The 17,470-nt window shown below is 41.8% G+C and overlaps 1 protein-coding gene across 10 annotated transcripts in view; it reads right to left on the reverse strand.

Annotated features, from left to right (window-relative positions):
* Positions 1-7,070: 7,070 nt before the first annotated feature.
* Positions 7,071-17,470, reverse strand: part of LOC140731965 (F-actin-monooxygenase mical1-like) — a 257,596-nt gene continuing 247,196 nt past the window's right edge. For all 10 annotated transcript variants that reach the window (XM_073053995.1, XM_073054003.1, XM_073054001.1 and 7 more), the window contains 2 exons: positions 15,713-15,786; positions 7,071-9,847 (listed from right to left, as the gene is read on the reverse strand). In XM_073053995.1, the coding sequence (XP_072910096.1) occupies positions 9,651-9,847; positions 15,713-15,786 (271 nt within the window). In that variant the 3' untranslated portion in view covers positions 7,071-9,650. The remainder of the gene's footprint in view (positions 9,848-15,712; positions 15,787-17,470) is intronic.

The raw sequence follows: 17,470 nt of genomic DNA on the forward strand, positions 1-17,470 counted from the left end.
TTTCTGGGGGAAATGAGCAAGGTACAGGATAGATATATTTCAAAAATGAAGAAATACACAAATGGCAAAGACAAGTATCTGTATCCACAGTAAAACGAGTCCTATATTGACATAACCTGAAAGGCTGCTCAACAAGGGAGAAGCCACTGCTCCAAAACCGCCATAAAAAAGCCAGACTACAGTTTGCAAGTGCACATGGGGACAAAGATCTTACTTTTTGGAGAAATGTCCTCAGGTCTGATGAAACAAAAATTGAACTGTTTGGTCTTAATGACCATCGTTATGTTTGGAGGAAAAAGGGTGAGGCTTGCACGCCAAAGAAGGCCATCCCAACCGTGAAGCATGGGGGTGGCAGCATCATGTTGTGGGGATGCTTTGCTGCAGGAAGGACTGGTGCATTTCACAAAATAGATGGCATCATGAGGAAGGAAATTTATGTGGATATATTGAAGTAACATCTCAAGACATCAGCCAGGAAGTTAAAGCTTGGTCGCAAATGGCTCTTCCAAATGAACAATGACCCCAAGCATACCTCCAAAATTGTGGCAAAATTGCTTAAGGACAACTAAGTCAAGGTATTGGAGTGGCCATCACAAAGCCCTGATCTCAATCTGATAGAAAATTTGTGAGCAGAACTGAAAAAGCATGTGCGAGCAAGGAGGCCTACAATCCTGACTCAGTTACACCAGTTCTGTCTGGAGGAAAGGAACAAAATTCCAGCAACTTACTGTGAGAAGCTTGTGGAAGGCTACCCAAAACGTTTGACCCAAGTTAAACAATTTAAAAGCAATGCTACCAAATACTAACAAGTGTATGTAAACTTGTAACCCACTGGGAATGTGATGAAAGAAATAAAAGCTGAAATAAATAATTTTCTCTACTATTATTCTGACATTTCACATTCTTAAAATAAACTTGTGATCCTAACTGACCTAAGACAGGGAATGTTTTCTAGGATTAAATGTCAGGAATTGTGAAAAACTGAGTTTAAATGTATTTCGCTAAGGTGTGTATAAATTTCTGACTTCAACTGTAACTGGAACATTAGTTCTTGGCTCTTAAACTCAATCCAATGATTGATGAAGGCCAATGCACCATATGCTTTCTTAACCACAGAGTCAACCTGCGTAGCAGCTTTGAGTGTCCTATGGACTTGGACCCCAAGATCCCTCTGATCCTTCACAATGCCAAGAGCCTTACCATAGATACTGCTATCATATTTGGCCTACCAAAATGAACCACCTCATGCTTATCTGGGTTGAACTCCATCTGCCACTTCTCAGCCCAGTTTTGCATCCTATCAATGTCCTGTGGTAACCTCTGACAGCCCTCCACACTATCCACAACACACCCAACCTTTGTGTCATCAGCAAATTTACTAACCCATCCTTTCTCTTCCTCATCCAGGTCATTTATAAAAATCACAAAGAGTAGGGGTCCCAGAACAGATCCCTGAGGCACACCACTGGGCACCGACCTCCATGTAGAATATGACCCATCTACAACCACTCGTTGCCTTCTGTGGGCAAGCCAGTTCTGGATCCACAAAGCAAAGTCCCCTTGGATCTCATGCCTCCTTACTTTTTCAATAAGCCTTGCATGGGGTATCTTATCAAATGCCTTGCTAAATCCATATACACTACATCTACGGCTCTACCTTCCTCAACGTGCTTAGTCACATCCTCAAAAAATTCAATCAGGTTCATAAGGCACAACCTGCCTTTGACAAAGCCATGCTGACTATTCCTAATCATATCATGCCTCTCCAAATGTTCATAAATCCTGCCTCTCAGGATCTTCTCCATCAACTTACCAACCACCAAAGTAAGACTCACTGGCCAGTAAGTTCCTGGGCTATCCCTACTCCCTTTCTTGAATAAGGGAACAACATCCGCAACCCTCCAATCCTCTGGAACCTCTCCCCTCCTCATTGATGATGCAAAGATCATCGCCAGAGGCTCAGCAATCTTCTCCCTTGCCTCCCACAGTAGCCTGGGGTACTTCTCGTCCGGTCCTGGTGACTTATCCAACTTGATGCTTTCCAAAAGCTCCAGCGCATCCTTTTTCTTAATATCTACATTCTCAAGCTTTTCAGTCCACTGCAAGTCATCCCTACAATCGCCAAGATCCTTTTCCATAGTGAATACTGAAGCAAAGTATTCATTAAGTACCTCCGCTATTTCCTCCGGTTCCATACACACTGTTCCATTGTCACACTTGGTTGGTCCTGTTCTCTCACGTCTTATCCTGTTGCTCTTCACATACTTGTAGAATGCCTTCAAGTTTTTCTTAATCCTGTCCACCAAGGCCTTCTCATGGCCCCTTCTAGCTCTCCTAATTTCATTCTTAAACTCCATCCTGCTAGCCTTATAATCTTCTAGATTCATATCATTACCTAGTTTTTTGAACCTTTCGTAAGCTCTTCTTTTCTTCTTGACTAGATTTACAACAGCCTTTGTGCACCGCAGATCTTGTACCCTACCATTGTCTCATTGGAACGTACCTACTCAGAACCTCATGCAAATATCCCCTGAACATTTGCCACATTTCTTTTGTACGTTTCCCTGAGAACATCTGTTTCCAATTTATGCTTCCAAGTTACTGCCTGATAGCCTCATAGTTCTCCTTACTCCAATTAAACATTTCCCTAACTTGTCTGTTCCTATCCAATGCTATGCTAAAGGAGATAGAATTGTGATCACTATCTGCAAAATGCTCTCCCACTGAGAGACCTGACACCTGACCAAATTCATTTCCCAATACCAGATCAAGTACAGCCTTTCCTTTTGTAGGCTTATCTACATTTTGTGTCAATAAACCTTCCTGAACACACCTAACAAACTCCACCCCATCTAATCCCTCACTCTAGGGAGATGTCAATCAATATTTGGGAAATTAAAATTTTCCACTACAACAACCCTGTTATTATTACTCCTTTCCAGAATCTGTCTCCCTATCTGCTGCTTGATGTCCTGTTACTATTGGGTGGTCTATAAAAAAACACCCAGTAGAGTTATTGACCCCTTCCTATTCCTAACTTCCACCCACAGAGACTCCGTAGACAGCCCATCCATGACTTCCTCCTTTTCTGCAGCAGTGACACTATCACTGATCAACAGTGCCACACCCCCACCTCTTTTGCCTCCCTCCCTGTCCTTTCTGAAACGTCTAAAGCCTGGCACTTGAAGTAGCCATTCCTGCCCCTGCACCATCCAAATCTTTGTAATGGCCACAACATTGTAGCTCCAAGTACTGATCCACGCTCTAAGCTCATCCGCTTTATTCATGATACTCCTCACATTAAAATATACACATCTCAAACAATTGGACTGAGCGCATCCCTTCTCTATCACCTGCCTATCCTCCCTTTTGCACTGTCTCCAAACTTTCTCTATTTGTGAGCCAACTTCCCTTTCCTCCATCACTTCAGTTTGATCCCCACCCCCCAGCAATTCTAGTTTAAACTCTCCCCAATAGCCTTAGCAAACATTCCTGCCAAGATATTGGTCCCCCTTCTCTTTGAGAAGATTACAAGTAGAATAGATAAAGGGGATGCTGTGGATGTTGTATATTTGGACTTTTAGAAGGCCTTTGACAAGGTGCCACACATGAGGCTGCTTACCAAGTTAAGAGTTGTGGTATTACAGGAAAGTTACTGGCATGGTTAGAGCATTGGCTGATTGGTATGAGGCTGCAAGTGGAAATAAAAGGATCCTTTTCTGGCTGGCTGCCAGTGACTGTTCCGCAGGGGTCGGTGTTGGGACCACTTCTTTCTATGCTGAACATAAATGATCTAGATGATGGAATAGATGGCTTTGTTGCCAAGTTTGTAGATGATACGAAGATTGGTGGAGGAGCAGGTAGTGCTGAGGAAACAGGTAGGATGCAGAAGGACTTAGATTAGGAGATTGGGCATGAAAGTGGCAAATTAAATACAATGTTGGAAAATGCATGGTCATACAATTTGGTGGAAGAAATAAATGTACAGACTATTTTCTAAACAGGGAGGAAATCCATACATTTGAGATGCAAAGGGATTTGAGACTCTTCGTGCAGGACACCCTGAAGGTTAACTTGCAGGTTGAGCCAGTGGTGAGGAAGGCAAATGCAATGTTAGCGTTCATTTCAAGAGGTCTAGAATACAAGTGCAGGGATGTGTGCTGAGACTTTATAAGGCACTGGCAAGGAAGGCCTCTCCTTGAATATTGTGAACAGTTTTGGGCTCCTCATCTATGAAAAGGTGTGCTGGCATTGGGGGTGGGGAGTGGTTTCAGGAATGATTCCAGGAATGAAAGGGTTATCATATGAAGAATGTTTGATGCCTCAGCGTCTGTACTCGTTGGAAGTTAGAAGGATGAAACCTTTCAAAATGTTGAAAGCCTAGACAGAGTAGATGTGGAAAGGATGTTTCCCATGGTGGGGGGAGTCCAAGACAAGAGGGCACAGCCTCGAGATAGAGAGGCATCCATTTAAAACAGAGATGCAGAGAAATTTCTTTAGCCAGAGGGTGGTGAATTTGTGGAATTTGTTGCCACATGCATCTGTGGAGGCCAGTTCATTGGGTGTATTTAAGTCAGAGCTTGGTAGGTTCCTGAATTGACATGGTATCGAGGGTTATGGAGAGAAGGCTTGGGAGTGGGGCTGAGAAGGGAAAAAAGGATCAGCCATGATTGAATGGCGGAACAGATTCAATGGGCCAAATGGCCTAATTCTGTTTCTATGTTTTAAGGTCTCATCATTGTTGTTTCATTTATTCCTCTTTTCATCCACTCATATATTTCTTTGGTCTTTCTTAAGCAGTATTCAGGAGTGGATCCTGATGAGTATCCATTTCTGGTCTCCGTCCAGAGAAATGAATCGAATTGGTTATCTGCTTCCTGCCTCCACAGACAGGAGAGGATTCCGGCAGGTTATCCACTCCTGGAATTCCAAAGCAACACACACAAAATGCTGGAGGAACTCAGCAGGCCAGGCAGTATCTATGGAAATAAATCGACATTTTAGGCTGAGACCTTTCTGGAAAGGAAGGGGGAAGACTTCAGAATAAAGTGAGGGGAGGGGAAGGAGTATAACTAGAAGGTGATAGGTGAGGCCGGGCAGTGGGAAAGGTTAATGGCTGGAGTAGGAGAGTGGACCAAAGGAGGAGGGGACCCAGGGGGAGGTGAGAAGAAGTAGAAGGCCAGAGTGGGGAATAGAAGAGGAGCATCCGAAATGATGGTGGAAAAACTGCTAACTCCTCCACTGGAAGCTAGCTGAAACGGAGTGTAGGTGACAGGAGGGCATCATTTCTTAAACAACTCACTCTCCTGCCACACATAAATGTGTCTACCTGGGCCTAATCAGCCACCTCAGAATCTATAAACTGAGTGGAAGAAGGTCACCATCATCCCAAAGGGGTACAGTGCAGGTTGGACCATTCCCATCAACCATCTGATCAAAACTGGGAGCTTTTTGCTTTGTCAGGATCAGCTCCAGTAATGTGAAATGGTAAACATTGGAAAATTACAAACAAACAGCAAGAAATACTTTGCATCCAATGTAGGACTTAAGAACTTTTTAAAAGCTATTATTAATGCTTTTTGAGATAGTGATTTAGATGCATATCATATTTTTTTACTGAGTTAAGTATTGTATGTAATTAGTTTTGCTACAACAAGTGTATGGGACATTGGAAAAAAAAGTTGAATTTCCCCATGGGGATGAATAAAGTATCTATCTATCTATCTATCTATCTATCTATCTAACATTTGTTGCAGATGTTGTGACCTCTTGTCCATTTCTGATTTGATGTTTTTCAACTGTTTCCATGAATTTCAAGATGTAAATGAACCGTGGCATCCAAATGACTATTTCAAGGTGCAAAACAAGTTAACACACGTCAACAAATTCCTACACAGTTAATTTATTAGACGAATATTTTACTGAACATCCGTTCACCCTGGATCCAAAAAAACTGCATCAGTTGCACTGTCGACTTGGTTAATTTCCTGATTAGCATATGTGTTTAGATTATCTTAATAGTGCTACTGAAATAACTGCTAGAGCTACTACTGGAATTAGTTAGCATTGTAATTAAATGAACTGCACATTATGAGCCAACTTAATAGAGTGTTAGTTGAAACAGGGTGTAGTCAGTGCAAAACTGACCATCTGATGTTTCTACTGGCCCTACTTGTTGTCTAATTAACACAAGTGTATAGACCATAAGATAAGACACAGATATAGCGAGATATAGAAGGCATATGACATGCTCAACTTTGTCGCTCAGGTCATTGCGTATAGAAGTTCGAGTCATATTGTAGCTATATAAAACTTCAGGTGGGCCTTTTGGTCGGATCACTGCACTACAAGGAAGAAATGGAAGCTTTGCAGAGAGTGCAGAAAAAGTTGTTGCCTGGATTGTAACTACAAGAGGCTGGAGTGAAGGACAACCTGATAAATTCTCAGGGGCATAGATCGAGACGATATGAGTCTTTTTTTCTAAGTCCGAAATGTCAAATGGTAGAAGGCACAAGTTTAAAGTGAGGAGGGGAAAAATTAAAAGACATTCACAAGGCAAATTTAGTTTATTTTAAAGAGTGGTAGATAACTGAAATGATACTGTTTGAGGCATTTAAGGAGGCACATGAACATGCAGAAAATTAGAGATAAAGATCATGTGCAGGCAGATGGGATTAGTTTAGCACAGACATTGTAGGTCAAAGGGCCTGAACTGGTGCTGCACTTCTGTTTAGTGAAGCTGAACATCCCCTCTTTGATGCTTCATACCTCTCTTTGAAACAAACTCAGTGATTAATTTTTAATGTTCAATGCAGTTAACATGGTGCAGCACTGTCAATCAACTCAATAGTTGCAACCTAAAATAAACCTTATAACTGGGAATTTTGACGTGCAATGTTTAAACTGTGGATTCTGTAAATAATAGCAGTTTGCGATAGGCAAAATGCCACAGTTAGTGAGTGTACTGGAACAAACAGTGAGGTGTGACCCTTTAGTCAGGAATTCCTGTGTAGGAAGCAACACTTCCACCGTGGCAAAACTTCAAAAAGTCAGTCATCTGCAAAGGAAAATAATTAATCAAAAACATTTCATGTTTATTTTTGTGCCTTTAACTCAAATGTTTTCAGCATTATACAATTTAAAAATAAAGTCCTTTTCCAGAGTGAAATGCAATGGTGACCATTTCTGGTTGGGGGTGAGGCGTTGGGGGCACATTCAGGATTAAATTGCCCTTACAATCCACATCATGTGCACAGGATGACATTGTTCCCTGTGAGAATTCCTGACCCCCCCCCCCCCCCACCACACCAACTCATCTTTTCTCCAAAAATAACATAGAAATTCCCACCTCACTGCTGGCCCGGGGTCACCTGCTTTGTGAAGCCCTTATTCACTGTTTCATCTCTAAAGTCCCTGCTCATCTCACCTGGGCCTACCAAGTCCTGAAACCACCTCAATGGGACAAGGGCTCTGTTGCCTTTTTACCTGCACACCTCCTTTCCCTATCCCATCCCTGACCACTACATTGACCAATCTGGCCAGTGCCAAGCCCCAAGAATGAGAACCAGCTCAAACAGGCAACCAGGCAGCATCTTTTCAGCTAAGAAAATGTGCAATGCCCATGTTTGGGTGGCAATGGGGTCGGCTAACAGTGTGGTGCCCTGCTCCGATGAGCATATGCAATGTAAGCTTTTGGATGCATTGTAAGTTCTAGGCCATAGTTCTCCATACACTGAACCCACAAGTCAAATCTGTGAGGTGGGGCACAATAGCCAAGGGTTCTACAGGATTAATGTTGATGTGAGTGTAATAATGGGATTGGTTTCCCTTTCTGCTTTGGATGAGGGTGAGAACTTTGAGTTACTGTGAGTAATGTTTCTTCTAATGTTGCTGGTGGGAAATTGAGGAAGAAAGTTTAAGCCGTTGGAAGGTAGCATCAAACTGGTCACATGGGGGAAATCATAATAAATAAATAGAATTCAATGAAATGAATGAACAAAATAAATCTGGGGACAGCAAACACACAGCTAGGATGCCTAAGACATTTGCACAGTACCATATTTGTCAATGTGGAGTGGAGAGTGAGTTTGTAAATCTGCTGGGAGTAAAGGGTATTGGAAATAATGAGTGTGGAGCACCAGGGGAGGGATGTGGGACAGGTAGCAAAGAAGGAATGTCAGGGCAGAGTGTGGGAGTGGGAGTGGCATGGGTGCAAACGCACCCAGCCCTGAGACACCAGGCAAGGTCATTTGATTCCAAACAATTGGTTTATGATAATTACACAACATCTCTCTGGTACTTCCTGCCCACTAACCACTCTCAGTCCATGATAGAGACCCATCAGGTTTATCATAACTCACATAAGCCATGAATTTCTTTTGTGGCAGTACAGTGCAATATATAAAATTACTACAGTACTATAACAAAAGTCTTAGGCACCCTATCTCTCTCATATTCAAGAACTTAGTAATACTGGGTTCAGTGTTGGTCACATTACTGAGGTGATGTCATTACAGAAGGTCTAGAGATTTAAGATCATGTTGTTTATAGCCAAGTGAAAAGACTAGCTAGGCTGGAGTTGTTTTTATTACAGCATTAAATATTTTGTAGTTTTAATAAATATATTTAAAATTACAGGATTCCGAGACAAGGCAAAGTGGAAGCAGTCATTCCTGTTGGCAAAATAGTCAAACTAGCAGTATGGACTTAAGAGCAAATTGAAATTTAAAAAACTGCAGTTAATGGAAATCTGAAAGAAAAACAGAAAAATAAGCCAGCAAATATTTGTGAAAAGAGAAAGAGTTTATATTTCAAGTCTAAGAACTCGGAAAGAGTAAATAAGTTTAGTTCTCAGTAGCACAGAAGTTGGGAGAAAACTCCCAATCCTGATGGTTAGTCTCACACTGATGTTAACTTTGTTTCTACTTTACTGATGCTGCTTGTCTTGCTGTGTTTCAAGCACTTTGTTGTTATAGTATTGATTTACAGTTTAATCAAAAAATGAAGAAAAACTGTAGATGCTGGAAATAAAAGCAAACCATTGGCCAGAATATTGAGGATAACTTTCTACTCCTCTTCAAGAGCTGGGTTGGATGGTTTGTGTCTACCATAAGGGTGGGGGAAGGGAGCAGACTCATCTGAATAAAACTCTGGAGTGCTAAGTTCATCCTCAAAGTCAGTTAGAACAGAGTCAGATTTGACCCACTGTGAAAACATGAGGATCACATTCCCTGGGTTGTGTGTGAACAGGCTCACTGCATCACCTGGTAAGGCAGATGAGCCACATGCAGTGCACTACATTACCTCAAACATAATTTATACATAAAGAAAAATAGTTTGCAATATTTTAGAAGACAGCATTTATCTTGTTGGGTCCAAGTTCCCACGGCCCTTCTTCACTGCACTGGAACAAGCAGATGACCTGGAGCCAATGCTGATGCTAGAAATGTCTGTGGTTCAGTGAGAGAAAATAAAACTATGATTTTAATAAAAAAGGAAAAATTATTGAGGAGCAGTCTTAAAAAATAATTTCTCAAATACGTTGCTTAAAATTTCTTTCAATAATTATGGAAGGCAAGGCATCCTTTCATGGATATTCAGAGGAATAGCTTTGTCTTGGAACATCGCTCCCGTCTGAGGTTGAAGAGTGATCATGTCCAGGCGATGGAGGCACTGGTGGAGAGATCTCTGGCTGCAGCTCCTGGAACTAAGACAGCATGTGGCTCCATCTCCTGGAGTCTCTGCTCCTCCAAGAATGCCACCAACTTGTCCCTCATCTTCACCACCTCAATCATCTCCTTGAAAAGCCTCTCCTCTTCAAGATGGTCCTCCTTTGACTTCTTTGATGCTGTAATGTTCAGAGGCAAGATTTGTTAATTTTTTTAGTATCTGTGCACTATTTTAGAATTGTTTGGTAAAATACTCATTTTGATGATGCTAAATTCAACAGAACCTGGAAACAGACCGAGATTTGTGATGTGGGATGAACCTATACCGGCTTCTAATTTCATTAATCTGCTAATTAACATGATTGCAGTCACCATGAAATCAGAAGTTCATTGTACTCACTTGAATTATGGAGTCAACACTTAAATCTTGCTTGTACTATTTTCACTAATCTTTCTGTATTTTACAATCTAAACCAGGGGTTCCCAACCTTTTTGATACCATGGACCAATACCATTAAGCAAAGGATCTGTGGACTCCAGGTTGGGAACCCCTGATCTAAATGGTTGAGTCACTGTGCATTGTGGCTGGATTGATGCAAGTTGTGAGTGGAGAGAATGAGCTGTCTTGGAGGCTGAGTGGAGGAGGTGGAGAGAACAGACTCCAAGACAAGACTGGAGGCATGGTACAGAAACTGAAAAGGAGCAATAGGTGTTGTCTTCAAGAAGCACTGTGGGATGTGTGATGGTTGTGAAAAATCAGTAATTGCTTGTGTCTGTTCAATTTGACAACAAAAGAAATGACGAAGCTGATCTTCAGGGTGTGTGGTCGCTTCCCACAATATCGGTTCCCTGATGGAATCCTATTTCACAAGTGGTCCAAGGCCACAGCAAGGTGCAGGGATGAACACTGAAGTGGAAGCTACTGCGTGATGCAGAGGGACACAAAACAAAAAGGCTTCAAACAGCGTGGAAGGTGATTTAAAAAATATTTTAAATGCAAGTCCAGCAGAAATCGAGTAGAAGGTCAGAATGGGAAACTCTTTAATTTGTGTCCGTTAGGGAATAGAGATTATAGCATTGAAAATGTCAGGAGTACAGAATATTCAGCTATTCTAATGGCTAGTTGTAAGAAAGATGCCTAATCTAATTCCAGTGTTCAGCAACAGGTCCACAATCCAGCAGGTCACATCACAAAGTGCACAGTCAACTAGATTTTAAATATGATGAGGGTTCCAGCCTCTGAGTCCAGAGCATTGAACTTCCCTCTAATTGTTATACAAATGTAAATCAAGGTCCAACTAAATTATAAATAATCTGTTTTTTACTTTGTTGTTGAGGGAAATCAGTCAACTCGTTACCCCTTACTCTGAGACTCTGCTTCTGGACATCAGAGCTGAAACGTTGTCCTTCCTTTCCTTGTGTCAAGCCTGTAAGGATTTACTGTTCACACCACAATTTAAATTTAATGAGTTCACCACATCCCACATTTTCCTAAACTGGAGGATATAAACCCAGTCTCGTCACACAACGAACCCACCTTCCCAGAAATCAACCTGGTCACCATTCACCATACCCCTTCAGTCACAGGTATATCCTTCCCAGAGCTGTACACAATATTCCACATGCACTTTCCAAACAACACTGGCTTTGATTGTAAATTCTCTACACTAAACCTCCTGGTTGAAAACTGTACCTGAAGTTAACATGCAGCAAATCTTGAGCATAAAACACAAACCCCTCCAAATACTAATATCTTTCAAATTCTCAAAAATACTTTTACTTTTTTTTCTCAAGTGGATTTCTTTACACATTATATACCATCTACCCCTTCACCAAACCTATCTACATCTCCCTGAAGCTTCTCTACATATTCCCTAGCAACATGCACTTTGTATCATCTGCAAATCCAGCTCTAGCACAATGCTTTTACAGTACCAGCAACCTGTGTTCAATACCTGACGCTGTCTGTAAGGAGTGTGAACGTTCTCCTCATAACCATGTGGGTTTCCTCCGGGAGCTCTGCTTTCCTCCCACAGTCCAAAGTCATGGTAGCTTCATTGGTCATTGTAAATTCTCCCATGATTAGAAAAGGGTTAAATCAGAGGTTGCTGGGCAGTACGGTTTGAAGGGCCTATTCCACACGATGGGGAGAGGGAGGGAAAATAAACTTGATACTCCCATCAGAAACATTGAAATAGATTGTGTGCAGATGGGCCCCTGCTTTATACACATTAACTAATCCTTAATCTACACCAGTAATATTATCACAATATCACACACTTTATATTATCTCACGTGCACCTGATCACCGGCCATCTGAAAGTACAAATGCAAACAAACTGATTCACCCTTATCTGGTCTGCTAGTTACAACATGAAAACATGACAATACGTTTGTCAGACACAGATCTCTTTCATGAATTCTTGCTGATGCTGCAGTTTTGCACCTGCTGGTGTCAGGCTTTCTGGAATACAGCAGCCCCTGTTCCCTGCGCTGCACTGAAACTCAACCCCCACTAACCAAATAGTAAGTGTGTAATTGCAGCGACAGAGCAGGGGGAGACTGTAATCGGCTAATATTAGGCAGCACCGTTCCAGGTTACCGGGGAGTGGTGTTGGAACTTTGGACAAAGTGGCTGGCTTTGGACGGATTGGCTGATGGGATTGGGGAAGGGTGAATTGCAACTGTAGCGAAGCAATCAGCCCAAGAACAGAGGAGGACGAGAGGGAAAGGAAACAAGCAGAAGACGAGTTAAGGGGGATGGAGTTGAGAGCAAGGGGTGTGGGAGGGGTTTGAGGAAAATTATTAGTGGAAATAAGACTGGGGGAAGGGGCGAATGAAGGGAGAGAGGGAGGATTAAGGGAATGAATTTGGATAAGACTGATGTGACCCTATGCACATACAGTGGCATGCAAAAGTTTGGACACCTCTGGTCAAAATTTTTGTTGCCCAAACTTTTGTATGCCATTGTACATGGTGTGTGCAACAGACTTGGATTCCAAACATTCTTCCTCTCTGTCAACTACAAAGCTAAATTCTGTGTGACCTGCAAAATCCTTTATCATGTTCCTGCATTTAAGTCCAAGTTGTTTATATATAGAACAAAGAATACTAGTCACAGCCTTCCAATTAGGGGAACACCCATCAACCGTTACCATTTGCGTCCTGTTATTGTGTTGGTCTGGATCCAGCCTGCACCCCTCTTTGGATCCCTTGGGCTTTTGCTTTGTTACCAGCCTGCTATGTTGAACTATGTCAAAAACATCAAATGTACTGTCCTCTTCAATCCTCCTTGTCATCACCACAAAGCAATCATTAAAATGTTTCCTTAACAAACCAATGCAGAATGCCCCTGGATTTCAATAATTTACCCTCCCACTAAAGTTTAACACAGCAATTGTCCAGTCTATTCCCTTCATCCCTTTTGTGAAGAGAGCGATATTAGCAGTCCTCTGTCACAGTGCTGAAACCAGGGAGAATTGAAAAATTGTAGTCAGAGCCTCGACTCAGTTTCCTTCCTTGCTGCTTTTAATGGTCTGAGATCATTTATATATGGGCCGGAGATTTATTATTCATCAAAGATGATAAAGGCCTGAAAACCACTTCTTTTGCTGTGATCATCTCATTCAACACTTCCCACTCATTCCTCCCACCTGCAACAATTTTACATAATGTTACTTGCTGTTTTGCAAAAATCTTCATTCAGAACCTTATTCACAGCCTCTGCCTCCAAACAGAGGTTATATTTTTTGACCATTATAAGCTCTAGCCTTTTCATTTCTCTTTATATATTTATTAAACATACTTGGAGTCTCTAGATAACTTATTTTTTCAAAGCTCTCTATGTTCCTAATTTCAGTGTAATGTTCTCTTTTTTGAATTCCAGATCCACAAAGGCTGTAGGTTGCAACTTTGAACTCCAGCTTATTTTGGCAAAAGGGTGAAAATAGGCCATCAGAAATGAGCCTGTGCATGCCTGATCCTGGAAAGACATTAGCAGTGCTAATGTCAATAGTGAATGGAAATGCTCAGTCCTATCTGCAATGGAACTGGGAAGTAATTACTACAGTGAATGTGAATTTATACACAAATTGCACATCATTGTTCAACTTAATATATTAAAACGCCGAGAGCTGTAGAATGGTAGGTGGACAATAATGGAAAGTAGAGGTTTATTTTACAAAATATCCTTCAATGAAGGTACTAATGTTACACAAAAGATTGACATTTCTAATGAAAATTACCTTGTTACATAGTGGTTCTGCTCAGTTATGAATCAATGGGAATAGAATTCAATCTACAGTGTATGGGAAGACCATATGATATAGAAGCAGAATTAAGCCATTTGTCCCATCAAGTTTACTCCGACATTTCATCATAGCTGATCCATTTTCCTTCTCAGCCCCATTCTCCTGACTTCTCCACATATCCCTTCATACCCCGACCAAGCAAGAATCTTTCAAGCTCTACCTTAAATATACCTAAAGACCTGGCCTCCTGTGGCAACAAATTCTACAGACTCACCACACTCTAGCCAAAGAAATTCCTCCTCATTTCACCTCAGTCCTAAAAAGATGCCCCTCTATTCTAAGGCTGTGCCCTCTGGTCTTAGACTCTCCCACTATAGGAAACATCCTCTCCGCATCCAATCTAGCAAGGTCTTTCAACACTCAATAGGTTTCAATTAGGTCACCCTTCATTCTTCTGATTTTCGTGAGTGTATGCCCCGAGCCAAATGCTCTTCATGTGACAAACTGTTCAATTCTGAAATCATTTTTGTGACCCTCCTTTGAACCCTCACCATTGTTCAAGCATCCTTTTAGATTAGGGGCCCAAAACTGCTCACAACACTCCAAGTGAGGCCTCACCAGTGCTTTATAAAGCCTCAACACTACATCCTTGCTTTTATATTCTAGTCCTCTTGAAATGAATGCTAACATCGCACTACTGACTCGACCTGCAAATTAACCTTTAGGGAATCCTGCACAAGGACTCCCAAGTCCCTTTGCATCTCAGATTTTTGAATTTTCTCTCCATTTAGAAAATAGTCTACCTTTTTATTTCATATACCAAAGTAAATGATCATACACTTCCCAACACTATTATATCTGCCAGTTCTTTGCCCATTCACTAATCTGACTAGGTCCTTCTGTAGCCTCTCTGCTTCATCAAAACTACCTGCCCATCCACCTGTTTTTGTACCATCACAAACTTTTCAACAAAGCTATCAATTCTATCATTGATATACAACATAAAAAGAAGTCCCAACACAGACCCCTGTAGAACACCACTAGTAACTCGCAGCCAACCAGAAAAGGCTCCCTTTGTTCCCATTCTTTGCCTGCTGCCAAACAGCCACTGCTTTATCCATGCTAGTATCTTTCCTGTAACACCATGGGCTTTTATCTTGTTAAGCAGTCTCACGTGCAGCACCTTGTCAAAGGCCTTCTGAAAATCCAAGAGCTGAACATCCACCAATTCTCCTTTGTCTATCCGGCTTGTTATTTCCTCAAAGAATTCCTACAGATTTGTTAGGCAAGATTTTCCCTTGAGGAAATCATGATGACTACAGCCTATTTTACCATATGCCTCCAAGTACCTTGAAACCATACCCTTAACAATTGACATCTTCCCAACCACTGAGGTCAGACTCACTGGCCTATAATTTCCTTTCTTCTGCCTCTCTCCCTTCTTGAGTGGATGACTTTTGCAATTCTCCACCTTCCAGAATCATTCCAGAGTCCAGTGATTCTTGAAAGAACATTACTAATGCCTCCACAATCTCTTTAGCCACCCCTTTCAGAATTCTGGAGTGTATTCCATCTTATTCAGGTGACATATCTATCTTCAAACCTTTCAGTTTCCCAAGAACCTTCTCCGTAGTAGTGGCAATGTCACACACTTCTGACCTCTGACGCTCTTGAACTTCCAGCATACTGCTAGTGTCTTCCATAGTGAAGACTGATTGACAGGCGATGAAAACAGAATAAGTACAATGAGGAATGTAGGGGAAATAAAGAAATGTTTATTGTAATGTTACTTACGATCTTTATTCATGTACACTCTTAGTTCCTGTTCCAGTCTGCTCTTCTGATCCTGCAATTCCAACTCACGGCCACTGGGTGGATGTGCAAAATTGCAAAACTGTTAGGTGTTCCTTCAAGATACACATACTCAAGCAAATGATTTCATCCAAAATTTCACTTTAAAACTCTATTCTATTAAAACCACAGTGGTGATTTCTTCTTTGAATTTTCTTAATTCTCTGCTTGGTATGTCCTGCATTCTCTCCCATACCTCAAACTTAAGAACCTATATGCCCATTTATAACACCCTGTATGTACAACTCCACTGTTTTCAGTAGCTCCTTTGATTTTTCTTTCCAGTAAAAATATTCCCTTCCCTCCCCTCCCCACTTCTATTCCCCTCTCTAGCCTCTTACTTCTCACCTGCCTATCACCTCCCGCTGGGTCCCTTTCTCCTATGATCCACTCTCCTCTCCCACCAGATTCCTTCCTCTCCAGCCATCACCTATCATCTTCTAGCTATACTCCCTCCCTCACACTACCTTTTTATTCTGACGTCTTCCCCCTTCCTTTCCAGTCCTGAAGAAAGATCTCAACCCAAAAAGTCAATTGTTCATTCACTTCCATGGATGCTGCCTGACCTGCAGAGTTCCTCCAGCATTTTGTCTGTGTTGCTTGGTTTTTACAGCATCTGCAGACTTTTTCGTGTTTATCCCTTGATATCTGCCATTTATCCATCAACAGATAGCTTGGCGTATTGCCATCATTTTCTGTTCTTACCAGTCCACCAGCGCAGTGTAAATTTCCTTACCTTGCAATCACCGTAGGAGGGAAATGACTCCAACTCTAAGAGTAGGAAGGATCACTTCCATCATTCTATAGACTCTCCAAATCCCTAACCAGTAATGAACATGACCCTTAGCTGCACCCGACATAGTGCTACTTACAATGTCGTCCTTACGTATCGAAGGACGATAACTTCCCATGTATTTATTTAATGCACCATTCTACACATACACACACCCCTTGTGCCCTTACACTGTGTCCACCATGTTATTCCCCCTTCCTCATTTCATCCATTCAACATGGCCTCTCTCCCACCTTGCCCACCTGTATCTTCCTTCCACATTGTATCCCGTTTCTTATTGGTCCTTTTGATCCTTCCAGATTTATTCACTCTAATTTCCAATAGCTATATTTAATTACTTTTGCCCCCTTGTATAGTATTATAACACCGCCTGGGCACATTATTCCAACTTCTTGTTGTATAGCTCCACAGTACAACAATCAATGGTGCTTTAAGTGTGGAGCTGATGTAACCAGTGCTATACATGTACAAGCTTTTAGCCCAAGGGAACATTGACAAATGTACAGTACTGTGCAGAAGTTTCAGGCACATAGGGTCAACGTGGAACAGAGCATGAGAATCTGCGGGAGCAAAGGATGTTGGGAATGGCGAGGGTGAGGTGCCGTGGGAGGGGTTTGGGACAGGTAGTGCAGGAGATATGGCCAAGCCAGAAGGTGGTGCAATCGAGACACACCCAGCCCTGAGACACCAGGTAAGGTCATTTGATTCCAAACTGATTGATTTATTGATCATTACAGAATGTCCCTCTGTTTCTTCCCAATCCCTGCCCTCTCCCTTCCCCTTTTCCCAACCATAATTCCCCTCTCCCTGCCCCCTTCCCACTCTCAGTACACAAAAGAGACCCATCTCAGAATCAGATTTATTATCACTCACATTTATCAAGGTCTTTTTTCTTGCGGCAGCAGTAT

This window comes from Hemitrygon akajei, chromosome 8 (genome assembly GCF_048418815.1).
Source record: "Hemitrygon akajei chromosome 8, sHemAka1.3, whole genome shotgun sequence".
Lineage (NCBI taxonomy): Eukaryota > Metazoa > Chordata > Chondrichthyes > Myliobatiformes > Dasyatidae > Hemitrygon > Hemitrygon akajei.